At 40.3% G+C, this 18,399-nt stretch overlaps 1 protein-coding gene across 2 annotated transcripts in view; it reads left to right on the forward strand.

Annotated features, from left to right (window-relative positions):
• Positions 1-6,788: 6,788 nt before the first annotated feature.
• LOC142143421 (cytochrome P450 2K4-like) overlaps positions 6,789-18,399 on the forward strand; it is a 39,979-nt gene continuing 28,368 nt past the window's right edge. Inside the window, exon 1 of one of the 2 annotated variants that reach the window (XM_075201257.1) lies at positions 6,789-7,011. In XM_075201257.1, coding sequence (XP_075057358.1) covers positions 6,799-7,011 — 213 coding nt within the window. In that variant the 5' untranslated portion in view covers positions 6,789-6,798. The remainder of the gene's footprint in view (positions 7,012-18,399) is intronic. The other variant, XM_075201258.1, reaches the window with a different exon arrangement.

Consider the following 18,399-nt stretch of genomic DNA (forward strand, 5'->3'; position numbering starts at 1 on the left):
GTCTGGAATGAAATGTCTTAAAATGCTTAATGTCATGAATCAGGGTCTTAGCCCTGTTTATGCCACTTGGCAGTATCATATCACTGTGCATCTCCCTCCAGTCAGAATGCAGCATTCTAAATCCTGGAACAAAGCGTGACCTCTCTCAGCTAATTGCCAGTGCAACACTTTCCTAGTTCCAGCTTACCATTGTTGCTGTTTTTCTGCTGCTTCATTCTGCCTGTTGCTGTACAGATTTAAGCCATTAACCCTTTGTGTGATTTCAGCTTCAATCTGCCTGCAGCTGTAAAGATTTCAGCCATTAACCCTCCATGTGAATTCAGCTTCATTCTGTCTGCTGCTGTACAGATTCGAGCTGTCACCCCTCATGTGGATCCAGCTCAACTCTCATGTGGATACAGCTCTCTTCAGCCTATTCATGTCTCCTACTGGCTATCCGCAATAGTAGGTTGTTGTTCTGAGTCATGCACTTTCTGGAGTCATCTCTTTGTCTCGGGGTACCGACTTCTATTTCCAGGCCTACCTCAGGTTCTGAGTTCTGAGCTGTCCAGGGCCAGTTTCAGACTTATTCTGTTCAGGAGGCCACCCCTGTATATTCAATGCCTGAGTTCTGACTCTTATCCAGTCCCAGTTGTGGTTTTATATTCATCTGAGTTTCTGCGTTCTTGGAGGTACTGAGTTTCTGGTCATGGGTTCAGGTTCTCCCTGTTCCCACGTCCAGGTTCCAGTCCATCAGACCCAGATTCCAGTTGTTTATTTCTGTACAGAGTCCAGTCCAGCATTCCTCCATCATCAGGTATACAGGAATAGAGTAACCCTTTATGAGCAAGACATTCATCCGGCTTCCCAGTTTCCCCTACATTCCTGCCACAGCTAGTCCCAAGGGTCCCGAGACGGATCCCAGAAACTTATTTCCGTGACACTTAATGGTTGCTCTTTACCTTTCATAACCTCTCTTTATTCTCTTAACATATACTAAAATAATTGACAAAAAAACTTAAATTGTGCAAAAGTAAAGGAGTTTAATTTGGTAAAAAACCTGTATGGTAGAGGAGAAAACAGCAGGCAGTGCGGCAATGCCGAAAACCGGATATCCCAACGCGGCTCAACTTCCCATCTGGATATTAACAACGTGGGTAACTATTTCACCAGGGCGCACATATCTACCTTCACTTTTACTGGGGATCAATTATCTTGGGCAATATAGACCCCAGCAACCCCTTTGGGCTGAAAGAAGTGCAACCACAAGCCGACGTACAAGGGTGGTAATTGTATCAAAACTATACCAGACTCTTCAAAGGGAAACAGATTCAGAATGCACATCACATTAATGTGCACCTACCAATCATTGGCCACCAACTACACTGCATTTTCCATCAACAAACTACTATCCAGTACCTCCAAAATGATTAACGCCATACCAGGCCAGGAACCAACAAAAATATAAAAGAAAGGCACAAAAATAGAACATCACAAAATCCAAGAGCAGGTGCCGAAGATCCATCCAATACCAGGGAGGGTGGATGGGCAATGTCCTGAATCCTAGAGACTTATTTTCACTCCGCCCCTCAATTTTACTAATTGCTTCTTAATCCTCCCCTAGTGACATCAAAGGGGAGTACCCATCCCCTGCTAGATATTTTAACGCTTAGAGATGGAACATTTAGCTAATGAACACAAACACAGCTTTTTATTCCCCTTGTGCTTAATTCAGCCCTCAGTTCTTAAATCCAGGGTTTCCCAATTTCAGTGCTCAGAGAGCCCTAACATTGCATGTTTTCATGTCTCCTGGCTGAAGCAGAAGTGTATTCATTACTGACTAACACATTTTAAAAGATCCACAACTGGTACTAATTATTTCACTTCACTGTTAGGGCTCCCTGAGGACTGGATTTGGGAAACCCTGCTCTAATCTGTTACCTAGTAATGTTTTTTTTTTACATTTATAACCTATACCTCTGTAATGGAAAATGAAAATCCAATATATAATTATTTAATTATGCCTGTGCCAGTCACTGTAGGGTTACTGCAGATTGGTGAGTATCAGATAAAATGTGTTTTTCAAGTTTCTTTACTGAATAATTTGCTTATGCATGAGGAAATTATGTTTGACAGATTAAGAAGTGTTCTCTATTTAATAATATATTACTAAATTGTGTCTGGACTTTGCCTAGTGAACTCAGAAAGTGCAGTGCTTACTTCTACATGTTAACTGGGATTTTGTAATTATCTGCAAATAAGTAAAGATAAGCACATACTATAGTTGGTATAAACCAGGATTAGTCTCTAAACTAACACATATCCTTTGATGTGATTGATTAGAAGACCCCAGACTTCAAAGACAGAAGTGAGCATGCCAAAATTAAATGATCCACCAAAGCTCCCATAGGGTCAATAAATGCATTAGTGGGGTAGAGGAAAAAATGACCATAACATAATTTAGGGGCAGGCAAATACAATTTGCACAGAAAATTCTACTAGCATAATAAATTGGGAAGCTTGCGAGCAGGGCCTTCTCACCTCTTTATCTGTTTTACCCAGTTTGCTTATTAGTTTACTAGGTTTGTCCCCAATTGTAAAGCGCTACACAATATGTTGGTGCTATATACATATATGATGATGATGATGACTGTCCCATGAAAAATTTAACTTTTGGGAGCTATGGGATGGGTTATGTCATCATAGCTTGCTTTTGTCCGGGCATATGCTTCATTGATGTCTTCATTTTAGTTATCTCAAGTTGTTTTATAAAGCATACAATTTGGGTGTCATTTGCTAAGCACAAAGGGCCTGAGTCATTAAGCATACAAAAGTAGTAACTTTGCACATGGGCAAAATCATATTACATTGGAGGGGAGGTAAATTTAAAATGTGGGGACAGATTTATACTTGGGGTAGGGCATGTCCTAAATCAACTTTACATTTCAGTGTAAAAATAAACCTAACAAGTATTTGTGTATTACATGGAAAAGCAGCCAGTATTTAACTTATGTGCAAACTAGTAAACAAATTTGCACCCCTTGCATTCTAACATAGTTTGCCCCAAAGAACATTAACTCCTTTTAAATGCCTTACTTTCCTTAATGTCCATGATGCAGGACAGAGTCCTCTTTGGTGGTTCTGTAAGCCCAAATGTGCACAATTTGCACAAATACAGTTTCAGTTTATGGAGCAAAATAGTTGTGGCTGCAGTGGAGCAGACATGTGCCAATGGCAGAGGAGATACATGAAAAGTGCAGATCAAATGCACTGGTCTGAATCGTTTGAAAGAACAGTGTAAAAACGAGATTTCATTTTGCACATACCTTTGGGTCAGTCTCGCTTAGGGCTATTTTCATTAAAAGGATTTGACTTTAGCATCAATTTTGAGCTGGCATAGATCGAATCTCATCCTATGTTTGTAATGCATTTTGTGCCTTCCAGTTGTACTTGGTTTTACATTTACCCCCCAAAAAAAAAGATTTAAACACACAAACATTGTAACATGTAGTAAAGAACCAATGTCTTTCACTGTCATGATTAATATAAGCTATAAATGTGTCTATGATGCAGGAGAAAATGGTAACCTTTTATTTAACAAAAGTGATAGGAGGTTGGGCTTGCTGGGGCGTTTACACTTTTGCACAGTGCAGCGTCCAATCATGGAACAATACCAATAAATAGATTTTTGTTTACAGCATGGCCTATGTCTATCCTGAATTTTTGTATATAGATACAGTGAAAATGCAGCAGTTTTAATCAGGGCATCTTCCTTTTAAAACAGTCACATTTAATAAAATATTACATTCTTGATTTAAATATTGTGCTTCTCTCGCAGGGTTTGTGGCGGGGAAAATCTGGGGGAAAAAATGGAACTGTTCCTCTTTTTTACAAGTCTCCTGCAAAAGTAAACATGTATGTGAAGGATGTGGACTTAACAGCTGCAGCTGGAATAACCAATCCACCCAGGCCTCATAAGATATGTGCTGTAGTGCGACTTTATTATAAATGTACTCATATATCTACTTTAGCATTAATCTTTGTAGGTCATAAGTAAAAAGTAAGGTCATAGGTAGGTTAAAGACTATTATTACAGTAATAACCAACTGTAAAAAAAATCAATATGGCATAATGCCTGTAAAACAAAGGAATTAAAATGTATAGCATTAAATGTGGCTATAATAATCCGTTAGTTGCCGTCTTATTGTTGCAAATGACACTGGTATATGGCATGTACTATTTAAGGAAGCCGCCAAACCAGGACTTGAAATGCCTCTGTTTCTCAAACTTCATCCTTCATTTCTCACAACACGAGCAGACTGACATGTTTTTCGAGAAAGCTGTTTTATTTTGCCAATTTTTGAACCAAGAATTAGGACACTGGAGTAATGACTGCTGAAAATCGGGTTTTTCAGCCATATTACTAATGTTGCAAATGACTATTACTGCATGAAATGAGTAATTTATAATTTATTATGTATTGGTGATTTATTCACAATGTTTCTATGATGTTCCAAGAGACGGGTTATCAGTGGGTGAATAGTACCACACACATATTGGCAATGAAATGCACTTTCAAGTAGATTTAATTTGTATCACACTTAATTATGTGCTTCATCTTATGTGTTTCACCATTTTATCTGGATTTTAAGTGCAAGTTTTATGTCTAAAATATTTACATTTACATTAAGTTCTCCACAACAGTAATAGCCCAAAGGTTTTTCTGGAAACCAAAATAAGTCATGCAAATCTACATTATTTCTATTATCCTAAATTTTCTGCAAAAAAAACCCAAAAACTTGATACTAACAGATTTTGAAAGTTTTTTGATTTTTATTAAAAATCACTTTTGAGCGTTCTGATAGCACAGTATTCAGAACCGGGTCTACTTTTAAAACAGAAATAATATTTTTGTTGATTATTTTCACATTATATGATCCACTATTGAATTTAGATATAAAGGATGCTTTTTAATCTTTTTTAACCTCCAAAAGGACATCTCTATCAAGCTTTGATACTTCTTCATGGGTAACTTTCAAAATTTCTCTGCAATATATTTCCCCTTTAATTCTTTGTATTAAGTCGCTAACTTGTTTCTCAAACACATTTGATCATTGTTTTTTTAAAAAAAATTAAGGATTGTAATTGTCTTTTGGAGATATTTGTAAGCCAAGAACGAAAATACTGCAAGTGTGTGTTAACATCCACATTCTGTGTGTGGATGTTTGTATCCAATCTCCCTCCACTGAGCGGGTGAGATCGAGAATGTTTATAGAAGTAGTGCTAAAAGTATGTGCAACAAACAACTCATTATTATTTAAGTGTGAAACAAATGTATCAATTGAAAGCGTGTCACCATCCCTATTAAAAATCAAATCATCATTGTAATGCCCATAAAGCACTAAGTTCACCTAAGTTCTAGTGATATTTAATGATTCTTAAGGCATTTTCACATGCAGCCTTATTCGATTAGCACATATGACAATATTATATTAATTGTTCTAGGACAGTTTAATTGAAAGTTGTGGATTTGTTAGACCACAGATCAATAGGTCAATCCTCTGTTGATGCATTAGAGATAGACACCAAAATTAAAGAATCTTGCGCTAAAAAATGGATAGCCCTCAAGAATAAATTTGCCTGTTGTGGTTCGGACCTAATCACGAGTTAATAAAATATAATATAAAACTATAAATGGCTACTCCCACATGAGAGGAGTACCTGCGTTACTTACATCAAGAGGTTACCTAACTATGCTGTGTATAGGAAGTGCAAAACATTTATGTAAAACCTTACAAAATATACATTTCAAAGTTCCTGAGATTTTACAAGGAAGATTTGATATTAAAAACTTAAATACATAAAATTAAATATCCATAAATCTCTAATCAAGGAATGCTCTGATTTGTTATTGACAATAAAGCTTTGTATCAGATACATATTGCTTTCCAAAAAAGCTATTGAAATCAATTTTTTGGTAAAATTGTTACTTGGATAATGTAAGAATCCACGATCACCTCTGGTCCATTTTATGGGTTTTATGTAATAGCTAAATATTACATATTGGGCACTCTACCTCACCTACTTCTTGTGACTTTCTCATTACCCGACATCTGGATAAAATCGGTCATATCACACTCAAGTCCCAATTGGGGACCATTCGATAGTGGATAGTGAAGCTACCGCATAATTTGTATATCATGCAGAGACTCCTATAGGTGGCACAGTAAAGAAATAAGTATCTATCACATTTAATTCCAGGGGGGTAAGCGATCAACTGCTAAAAAGCAAGGTAATGAAATGTTTTATTTCACACACCTGGGCAGCCATAAAAAAATATTTGATTGGAAAATTGTTATTTCATATCTATACTAAAAGGATTGAACTTTGCTGCAAATACAGACATACTGGCTTAGCATGGGCTTGTATATACTGTATCTACATTGAGCTGCAGAGGAAACAAAATGTAACTATATTTTGCTATGTATATTGATTAAAAAAATGTATATCCCATGCTACTATAAATAAAGGGCCTGCAAATCCTTTGTAGATTGTAGGAAACAAACTTTTTTTTTATCATCACTGACAACATTATCCTCCCAAGGCTCCTTATCAATAAAATGTTTAATGTCATCACTTTGCCTATATCTATTAAAACAGTTTTCTGGTCATATATTCCCCTTTAAATCTTCATTTGTTTGTAACTATTATAATTGTCCCAATTTTGTTTTTATTTGGGTTAATCTGTATCAGACAAACAGTGCCATTGGGACAAAGGTGGAGCACAAGTGTTAGAAAAAGCTAATAGTTGCTTTTCAGATGCCAGGTTCAGTTACTCTTGTGACTGCTGAGCACACAATGGATTTATGGCTGTTTGTAGCTACATGCTTTGTGCTGGTTTTGACTCTTTTATATATTCTTAACAATTGGAATAATAAAACAGCAAATTTTCCTCCTGGACCAAAATGTTGGCCGCTGATTGGGAACTTACATATCATGAATTTAAAGAAACCTCACCTGACATATTTAGAGGTAAGACAATGCCATTCTTTAACACATAAAAACATATATTCGTGTGAAATACAATGCTACCATCTGGAGACTTTGTAGACATATATTCATTTATGGAAAAACTAAAATAAATTGTGAATTTACATATTTGAATATAAAGGAGATAATGATGTGTATCAAGATAATATATTTCGGATTCTAGAAAGTTTTAAAATTCCACATTGGTAAAGCACTGAACAAAAACTAGTGTATTGCTTACATATAAGTGTATTACTTAAATTCATACACTGTAATATAAGCAAAGTCAACTGTGACAAGATGATCCATTATTTAACTAGTTCCTACACTAAGTAACTAATTAAAACCAATTAATTAATTAATATACATAATGATGGGTTTTTAAAATGGGCAGAAGATTACCTGCATTTATCTACAATAATGAGCAAACTCAGTTTTTTTGTGTCGTAATAGAATGTATTGCATATCTGGCAAGCAGGGGATTTAAGGACCAACTGGTTGCTCAACTCTGCTAAAGTTCCCCAAAAGAATAACCTAACAATTATTATGATTTTGCATTAACAAAGCACACAAGTACTTTCCTCTTTTCTTTAAAACTTTTGGGGAGGTTGAATTAACGGTCACGGAGACACTTTGAACGTATATTTTTAGTGAAATTTCTGGAGATGTTTGCTTGCAACCCATAGAGCTGCTAGCAAAAAATGAGTGTATATTTTTACTGTATTTACGGTAAAAATGCACAGCCATGACATTCTCAGGAACATTGCAGATAATTGAATTTCCTCCATTGCGTAATACAATATATAATATATAGATATATTTGAAAGTGATAAACTGTTCATATATTATAAATTTTACACACACACACACATATACACACTATAACTTCTATGAGTTACTCATTCCTAATATGAGTACACCCCTATATAAATGCTATTGACTAGTTGACAGTCTCTATTTGACCTATATTAGTGCTGTCCAAGTATTTACATGAAGCAAGCAAAATATGTTACTCATATGCTAAAAGTTGACCAAACACTACTAAAAATATATAGATATATCTAAATATAGATATCAATAGAGTCTATGGAAATTATCATGGATGGGTTACATCTAGTCCACAGTTCACCAGTTGGATATCCCTGCCTTACAACCTCACTATATTGTGTACAATGTCATAAATGCCCTAATGATTGATGCCTTTACCAAACTCTCAACCAGGACCTAAATAAATTGCTGAATAAACAAAACCATGCCCTCTTTGGTAGCATGAACCCTATCAGATAAATAAAGATGAACAGCCCCGCTCTGCAATATAAGGTATTGAATAACATAGACACCATCCCGCATCAAAAAAATGTGTGAAACCTGCTGATTAACATTCTTACGCACAGACTCCATCGCCCCCCCACCTATAGGCAACTCTTCAATGTTTCTTGTGAATAATGTTAGCCCGAAAATACCAGAAGATAGGCCAGCAGCACTTAAATCCCAGAAGCACCTCCTTTATGTGTAGCGTGAGGTCCATAGATTTCTGCTTACCTAGTCCATTATCGCCTAAGTGGACAATCAAAGCATCAGGGTGCCCCAGTCCAGAGATCAAACAAGTTAAGTAGACCTCCAGCTCGTGCCAAAGCATACCTCTAATACAAAACCAGCTTATCTGCCTATCTTTACAAACAGCAGAAGGAGTTAATTGGTGAAGGGGGACATAGTATGTGAGAGAGCCAGTGTGTGTACAACCATAAATTCCATACTCAGAGGAAACAGATAGGCTAGCCGAGGGAGCAGCAGTGGAAGTGGAACATGGAACAAGAGGGGTGGGGCTGGTAACCCCTAAGAAGGTGAAACCATAATAAACCCCATTAGGACTCAATGGCCATTCAGGCCCCATGTGTATAGGGTAAAAAAACAAACAAAAAACAGGCAAATGCCGTAATGCCCTCACTCAACATGGCGAGAAAATAAACCTGCATAAAATGCAAGCAGTGAGCAGGAAAGTGGCAAAATCATTTACGAGGCCATACATACTTTCTATAGGAAATGGAGTGCCTCCCTTCTTAATTGTTTTATAGTATTTACGGAGCATTCCGCCTCTGCAGCGGCCGTAGTGGCCCCAATATAAAAAGAGTGGATACAAAGCCCAAAGGATTGAAGCAGAGTTTTACCAGGACCTTTTTAAAAACTGCGCCAAACTGGAACTTTGCAAGTGGGAAAACATTAGCATGCACCAGTCACACATGACCACTTGGGGGACGAAATTCCAAATAGGTATAAGACAATGCAACAGGACAAATAGCACAGAACTAACATGTGCAGACAACGGGACCCATCTCCTCCCACTCAACTGCTTAGTCTTGGGACATACAACTAACCGAAGAACACATGAAAAACCACATTTTTGTTAAATAGCCCAGATGTAACTGAACTTCTAGAGGAAGCTACTAGGTTGCCCACATGGAAAGCACCAAAGAAAGCTATAGCAAAGGCCACATGAACAATGCTGTTTCAAAGGAGCAGGTGGGGACACCCTCCAAAAATGCAATCATATCAGCAAGCATGGACTCAACAATGGGCCTACGCATATCCTCCACTACAGGCCGACCCCTAGTCCATGTTTTCAATGCTTTTTTTAGTCAGAAAACCCTTGGTAACATCACAATGACCCCGTAAGATGGAGTAAAAGGAGATGCCTGCCAAGGCTGTAGACATGGCAACATTAGACTTACTGCATTGAAAGCAGTGCTAGATAATGGCAGACATACAGTGCTGCAGCCGTTTACCTCTAAAGCCATCCTTGTCCATGCCGCCAACCAGTCTCTCCAAGCTGCGCCATATGCACTGTGCATGGACAGATCTGTGGAATTTTGTGCCAGGTCCATCATGTGACCCCCAGCGTAGCCAACTCAAGTATCCTGCCAAAAACACTGCCGACTAGGATGACCATAAAATAGAAATTAAATTAACCCAACAGGGACTGAACTTGCTTGAGGGTGGCCTTACGGACACTTATGCAAACAATTCATACAGTTTCCTATTCTTGTCAAGAGGGAGCCAACAGAAGCCCACCACAGTGTCTATTTCAATGAATAAATAAGACAAGCTCTTTATGTGGCCCCCTGTTTCGTCCTGGGCACCAAGCCCTCCCAGCAACCAAAAAAAAGAACCTGAGTTGAAAAGAGCGGGACCAACCAAGAAGAAATTGTTAAGTAAGTGTGCTAGCCCCATATGGCAAGTCCCCGCTACAATGCACAATATAGAAAATAACTAAATTTCTGAAAGCCTCCACAGAACATGGAGTAGCCCATCAGAGGGCACTTATCAAAATAGTACTTGCCCCCTATTTTAAACCCAAGTAGTGGAAGAGTCCAGGTATAGAGGAAGAAGGCTGAAAGCAGATGTCCACCTTTGCCATAAATGCCCCTAGTGTGAAACTGCGGACCGAATGTAGTGCTGATTCAAACAGTGACCAAAGTAACCGAAGATTGTCATGTATCAATGCCATCATTGATTGACCAACCAACTGCATATGACAGGTGTTGTATCAACCGAAATGCATCCAAGGTCTACTGGGGCACAACTCCCACAGTGGATAGAAAAATATCAGAAAAATAAGACTCGGGGAAAAGTCCACCCATGCTTCATGGTTTCACATCTCGAGTTTCGGCCGACTTTACATTACCCGGGTCCAAAGCATCAAAGCTTTACCAAAAGGAAAATGAAAGCCATGACAAATCCCATCAAGCAAAAGGCAGTGACGTCCTTGACTGGGCAAGCCTTCTCTCCAATAACTCTCATTCAATCTGGGATATGGTCTTAATCAGTGGCACCGCCTGAAGTCCGAGACACTGTGATGATTCCTGGAACAATTCCTGGCAGTCTGTTTCCCCCCGCAGCGCATTCAGGCTTGTTTTATACCTACAGACAATGCATTTTGCGCACTGGGCACTATTAAATGAAAAACATCTGTTCCAAAAAGACATGCTAGGTCTTGCTTGTCCAACAAATCTCTTGACCCCTGACCCCTCGCCAATACCCCTGCTAAGCTGTGTAATGTCTAACCATATTTCCACATTGTCAAGGCAATAGAGTTTCTGGGATCCGTCTCGGGACCCTTGGTACTAGATGTGGCAGGGATGAAATGAAAACAAGGAGGCAGGATGAAGGTCTTGCTCATGGAGGATGTGCTCTATTCCTGTACACCAGATCTTAGGATAATGGACTGGACGCTGTACTGAAATAAATGACTGGAATCTAGACCTGGTGGTCTGGAACCTGGATGCAGGAACAGGGGGACTGAACCTCAGCCAGAGACTCAGTACCTCCAAGAATCCAGAAATTCAGACGAATATAGTACCAAAACTGGGACTGGGAAGGCTCAGAACTCAGGCATCTGATTATCGGGGGTGACTCAGAACCTGAGACAAGCCTGTACCCAGAGACACAGAGATGACTCCAGAAGCTGGAAGACTCATAGCAGTAGATTGCTACTTTAATTAGCCAGTAGGCAAGGCAGGGATAGGCTGAAGAGATCTGGGTCCACATGAGTGGCAACAGCTGGAATCTGCAGGCAAAATGAAGCAGCAAATAAACAGCAAATAGCGGTAAGCTGGAACCAGGAACTAGGAAAGTGTTGCACAGGCAACTAGCTGAGTGTAGGAGGTGACTTTAATAGTCTGCAGATGGAGCCAATTAGTGGATGAAGTCAGGTGCTCAGAATAAGCAGGATGTAGCAAAATGTCTCACCCAAGATGCAGCCTCCAGTGCAACAGACAGACGTCACACAAAGCCAAATCAATAATCATAATCATACCACCTATGAATACCTTTGTATTTCCAATACATATCATGTATTAAGTGTAGGTATCACAAAAAATGCATGTATTCTGAAGGCCTGGTCTCCAGGTAGCTTGCGCCAAAAACTTGAGCACCGCCAACAATCACTATAGTGCCTCCCCAATACTGCCTGTCTACTTTCCTCAGCTAGGGTCTTTAGTACATCCTCTGTAATGGCGAATATGTCCACAAAGACCCATCTAGCAATCCTGCTCTTCACCCTCCTTTTGATACCCCCCAATATGTGCAGAGTAGAACCTCAGAACTCCCCCGGTCCTTTGAACCCTGAGCGTCACTGGACTGACTCCTCTGCTGGTGCCTAACTCTTATGTGTGACTTGAGCAAGCTAACTAATTTACTAGGACAGGCATCATCAGAAGAGTCCCTCCTACCACTAGATGTGCCGGACCCAACATACCCTTGTGAATTCAATACAGACAGTCCATACTCACTGGCTACCTCCGGCAGAGACGAATTCAGGGCCGCGGTCCTCAGTCGTGACTCAGTAATGGAGGCCTCCATTACACTGGGTCATAGACTGACGGTACACCCCTGAGACATAACAAGCTGCTTCAGGTGACAAACATTCATTAGAAACACATCCTACATGATGCAAGACATCCCCATGTGTCCAAGCCCTGTGGGAAGTGGGGGACACTGAACTAGGTGGAGATGGCAATTGGCAATGGGTGATGGCAAATGTGGAAAGTGGGTTAGGAGGAGAATTGAGTGGGGTAGAAGAATTACTATTGTGCATTATCGAGGAGTGGACAAATGGGAGCCCCGGCAGAATGAGTGGGCGCAACATAAGGGTGACAGGGAAACTATCGGATAGAAGGAAAGGAGATTGAAAAAAACATTGGGCAGGTTATGTCATTGGTTATTGGTGTATGGGGCAGGAAGGGAGCTGGAGGGTGAGGTGGCTGATAAAATTAGGGAGAAAAATGGTTGGGGTGGTAACTGGGGCAGAACATCACTGTAGTAACAGGATGCAAGATGGGCTGCACACAAAGGGGTTTATTTGTGTTAAAGAAGGGGCAAAAATCAGGGGGGTAAATAATCATTACATGGAGGCCTTGGTGGGTGACTTTAAGGGTTTGGTGCAGGCAGAAGCATTGGAAATGAAAGCATGAACAGAAGAGCCTGCCACAATGAGGGGTCAGTAGGACTGAGGACGGAGAGCCTTGTGGTAGCAGCACGAGGCCAGCGAAAATTTGGCCTAGAGACTGATGGATCCGCATCCCCACTGTTAATCCTGGTAATGGCGAAAGGCCACAGCTTGAAGTGCCAGAAGTGAGATGTATGCCAAGGGTGGGTGGGGCGTAGAGAGACAAGGATCTACAAATGCAAAACAGGAAATTAAAAAAGGGGGGTAGAAAGCCAGATAAACAATGTACATGAGAAAACAGGTGAAAATGGATATGAAATAAACTGGAGAGTGGCAATAAAGGAAAAGGAAAGAGTAAGGGCACAGGGGACAGCAATAAAGTCAAACAGGTGGAGAAACAACAAGCAGAAATTCAGAAATTAATAACTGAAAGCAAAGCAGACAGTTACACAGCCTGGGATCCAAAGGTAAGAGGGAGAAACAGGAAGCAGGAGAACATATAAGGAAGTTCTGGGAGGAGCTCACCAAAAGAGGAGCTGAATTTGTTACTCACTGCACAGAGTGGAGTGCTGGTACAAAATAATCAAAGTCTCTGGTTTTTATATCATTCAGCCCTATTAGGGCTTCACATCTTTTTTGTCAGGGTTACTAACCTATCAGGCAAATTGCGAAAAAAGAATATTAAAAATAGCAGTGCCATAAAACAGTCAACAGAGGATAAAATCAGCAGCTATGAAAAAAAGTTAATATCCCAAGGCAAGTATCAGGATACATATTCAAGAATCAATGAAAATCAAATAAATCCCACACAGAAAACAGCAAAACTGGACCTGTCACAGCTAAAGTTAATTGGTAGATGAAAAGAATGATAAATAAATATAATGAAAGGAGAAGTATGGATACTCAAGGCCACATATTATACATGGAATTACCCCAAAGCACCATATAATCAAATCCTAATAAAATACAAAATAATAGCTGTATGTACGAAAAAGCTATTAAATTAGGCAATATGTATTAAACACCAAATGATAAAAACATAGCTATGATGCAATCTTATTTATTGGTAATAATAAAACAAAAAATGTCTACACTATAAGTAGATATACATAATACAGGCTGGTAGACTAAGTGAAGACAGAACATTTCAGTCTGAAATTAGTTCAGAACGTTTTCGTGTTTTCCATTACGTAAAACACAGGCTTGCATCATTCTTGTTGTGCAAGTTGTGCAAGTTATGTAATTGTATTTAATATTGAATAACAGAAGCACTTTAGAAATATTTATATAAATATTATATATAGCACTAAACCACCTACACCTCCTGGAACCATACTATGTTGTAACTCGCTGTTGATATTTGTGTGCTTTGAGTCACTCTGAGTTGAGAATAGGCGGACAACATGCTTTGCTAAGCAGACTGCAATCACCCATGCCATTGTAATTGTATAAAAATTATATAAATCATAATCATGGTAATTTAAAGAAAAATTAATCAATCCCATACTGGAACACTCTTGGTTTTGCACACTAGGTGGGGGCATATGTCGTACCGGCTCACTGTTTCCGATTTCGGGCTGCTGCCGTTTTCATCCCAACCATCACCAAGATAACGGTCGGGACGCTCAGTTATACAACGTTGCGTCCCACAAATGTGGACAAGCAGGCTCATGCGCAATAGGTATAAATTAATTAAGCAGCCTCCTGTGGCTGATCCCTGGGGCCAGGGTGCCTAATTTCTGATTGGGCAATTCTAGTATTGAAGACAGAGAGGCCTTAGCCTCCCTGACGGTTATAGAGTCCTGTGTGCTACACACTGCTGACCAACTCCAGTCCTCTGGATATTCTGCTGACTTCTATTGACTCCTGTTGTGACCCTTGGCTTGTTTCTGAACCTTGCTTAAATTCTGATTGCCCCTGACATCTGCCTGTTTATTTGGATTGTCCTTGCTTGTAACCAGCCCTGACCTCTGGCCTGTCCCTATTGTTCCTGCTCGGTACTGACCCACAACCTTTGGATAGTCTCTTATGGGCAGCATGGTGGCTAAGTGGTTAGCACTTCTGCCTTACAGTACTGGGGTCATGAGTTCAATTCCCAACCATGGCCTTATCTGTGAGGAGTTTGTATGTTCTTCCTGAGTGTGCGTGGGTTTCCTCCCACACTCCAAAAACATACTGCTAGGTTAATTGGCTGCTAACAAATTGACCTTAGTCTGTGTGTGTTAGGGAATTTAGACTGTAAGCTCCAAAGGGGCAGGGACAGATGGAGTGAGTTCTCTGTACAGCGCTGCGGAATTAGTGGCGCTATATAAATGGTGATGATGATGATGGTATCTGTCTCCTCTGGGTAGCCTCCACTTCTGTGCTATGGTCATCATTGATAAACTTTTACTATGCTAGAGTGAAGTCCTGGGGGCGTCAGAGTACCTTTGAGCACAACTAGTTCTATGGGAAAGGTGGCTGCTATAGGAGACCTCTCTCCGATCTATTATAAGTTTATCTAGGTAGCCATTAGCCCTAACAGTACCACCCTAGCTACATCTCCAGGCTAATGACCATCCTCTTTCTCTCACTAAACTGTACAAGTTAACATTTATAAGCATCATCTCTTTCTGTAGAAGACCACAACACATATTTCTAAATATGATTTTAAGATGGCAACTTTGCTCCTACGTGCCATTCTGTCACTTGACTTCAATTTCCAGTGAGAGCCAAACAAACTTTTCCTGGTCACCTTATCACTACACACTAGAGATGTGTTTGTAAATGACCTTCACTGTGTTTATTTGTTGCTGGAGGGTGCCCAGAAAGTGTAGAGGAAACGTAAAAATATGCTTTACTTTCTAATAAAATAAGATCTAATATTATCTCAGATTAAACTATATTAGTTTTTTTACATTGCATATCTTTGTGATGGCAGAAAGAAGTTTACAAAAATGTAAAAAATAAAAGGAAGCGTAGAGTCTATTTGTGCCTGCCAATATTTGAAATAATTTACCAAGAGCATTCTGCTTATGGAAAGGTGTGTCCATATGTGTTCCACGTGATTCTCCGATGCCCAGAGTTGGACACTTAGCGCCTGAGTCATTAAGGAAAGTAAGGCAAAAAAAACCAGCTTATCTGCCTATCTTTACAAACAGCAGAAGGAGTTAATTGGTGAAGGGGGACATAGTATGTGAGAGAGCCAGTTTGTGTACAACCATAAATTCCATACTCAGAGGAAACAGATAGGCTAGCCGAGGGAGCAGCAGTGGAAGTGGAACATGGAACAAGAGGGGTGGGGCTGGTAACCCCTAAGAAGGTGAAACCATAATAAACCCCATTAGGACTCAATGGCCATTCAGGCCCCATGTGTATAGGGTAAAAAAACAAACAAAAAATAGGCAAATGTCGTAATGCCCTCACTTAACATGGCGAGAAAATAAACCTGCATAAAATGCAAGCAGTGAGCAGGAAAGTGGCAAAATCATTTACGAGGCCATACATACTTTCTATAGGAAATGGATTGCCTCCCTTCTTAATTGTTTTATAGTATTCACGGAGCATTCCGCCTCTGCAGCGGCCGTAGTGGCCCCAATATAAAAAGAGTGGATACAAAGCCCAAAGGATTGAAGCAGAGTTTTACCAGGACCTTTTTAAAAACTGCGCCAAACTGGAACTTTGCAAGTGGGAAAACATTAGCATGCGCCAGTCACACATGACCACTTGGGGGACGAAATTCCAAATAGGTATAAGACAATGCCACAGGACAAATAGCACAGAACTAACATGTGCAGACAACGGGACCCATCTCCTCCCACTCAACTGCTTAGTCTTGGTACATACAACTAACCGAAGAACACATGAAATACCACATTCTTGTTAAATAGCCCAGATGTAACTGAACTTCTAGAGGAAGCTACTAGGTTGCCCACATGGAAAGCACCAAAGAAAGCTATAGCAAAGGCCACATGAACAATGCTGTTTCAAAGGAGCAGGTGGGGACACCCTCCAAAAATGCAATCATATCAGCAAGCATGGACTCAACAATGGGCCTACGCATATCCTCCACTACAGGCCGACCCCTAGTCCATGTTTTCAATGCTTTTTTTAGTCAGAAAACCCTTGGTAACATCACAATGACCCCGTAAGATGGAGTAAAAGGAGATGCCTGCCAAGGCTGTAGACATGGCAACATTAGACTTACTGCATTGAAAGCAGTGCTAGATAATGGCAGACATACAGTGCTGCAGCCGTTTACCTCTAAAGCCATCCTTGTCCATGCCGCCAACCAGTCTCTCCAAGCTGCGCCATATGCACTGTGCATGGACAGATCTGTGGAATTTTGTGCCAGGTCCATCATGTGACCCCCAGCGTAGCCAACTCAAGTATCCTGCCAAAAACACTGCCGACTAGGATGACCATAAAATAGAAATTAAATTAACCCAACAGGGACTGAACTTGCTTGAGGGTGGCCTTACGGACACTTATGCAAACAATTCATACAGTTTCCTATTCTTGTCAACAGGGAGCCAACAGAAGCCCACCACAGTGTCTATTTCAATGAATAAATAAGACAAGCTCTTTATGTGGCCCCCTGTTTTGTCCTGGGCACCAAGCCCTCCCAGCAACCAAAAAAAGAACCTGAGTTGAAAAGAGCGGGACCAACCAAGAAGAAATTGTTAAGTAAGTGTGCTAGCCCCATATGGCAAGTCCCCGCTACAATGCACAATATAGAAAATAACTAAATTTCTGAAAGCCTCCACAGAACATGTAGTAGTCCATCAGAGGGCACTTATCAAAATAGTACTTGCCCCCTATTTTAAACCCAAGTAGTGGAAGAGTCCAGGTATAGAGGAAGAAGGCTGAAAGCAGATGTCCACCTTTGCCATAAATGCCCCTAGTGTGAAACTGCGGACCGAACGTAGTGCTGATTCAAACAGTGACCAAAGTAACCGAAGATTGTCATGTATCAATGCCATCATTGATTGACCAACCAACTGCATATGACAGGTGTTGTATCAACCGAAATGCATCCAAGGTCTACTGGGGCACAACTCCCACAGTGGATAGAAAAATATCAGAAAAATAAGACTCGGGGAAAAGTCCACCCATGCTTCATGGTTTCACATCTCGAGTTTCGGCCGACTTTACATTACCCGGGTCCAAAGCATCAAAGCTTTACCAAAAGGAAAATGAAAGCCATGACAAATCCCATCAAGCAAAAGGCAGTGACGTCCTTGACTGGGCAAGCCTTCTCTCCAATAACTCTCATTCAATCTGGGATATGGTCTTAATCAGTGGCACCGCCTGAAGTCCGAGACACTGTGATGATTCCTGGAACAATTCCTGGCAGTCTGTTTCCCCCCGCAGCGCATTCAGGCTTGTTTTATACCTACAGACAATGCATTATGCGCACTGGGCACTATTAAATGAAAAACATCAGTTCCAAAAAGACATGCTAGGTC

This window comes from Mixophyes fleayi, chromosome 3 (assembly GCF_038048845.1).
Source record: "Mixophyes fleayi isolate aMixFle1 chromosome 3, aMixFle1.hap1, whole genome shotgun sequence".
Lineage (NCBI taxonomy): Eukaryota > Metazoa > Chordata > Amphibia > Anura > Limnodynastidae > Mixophyes > Mixophyes fleayi.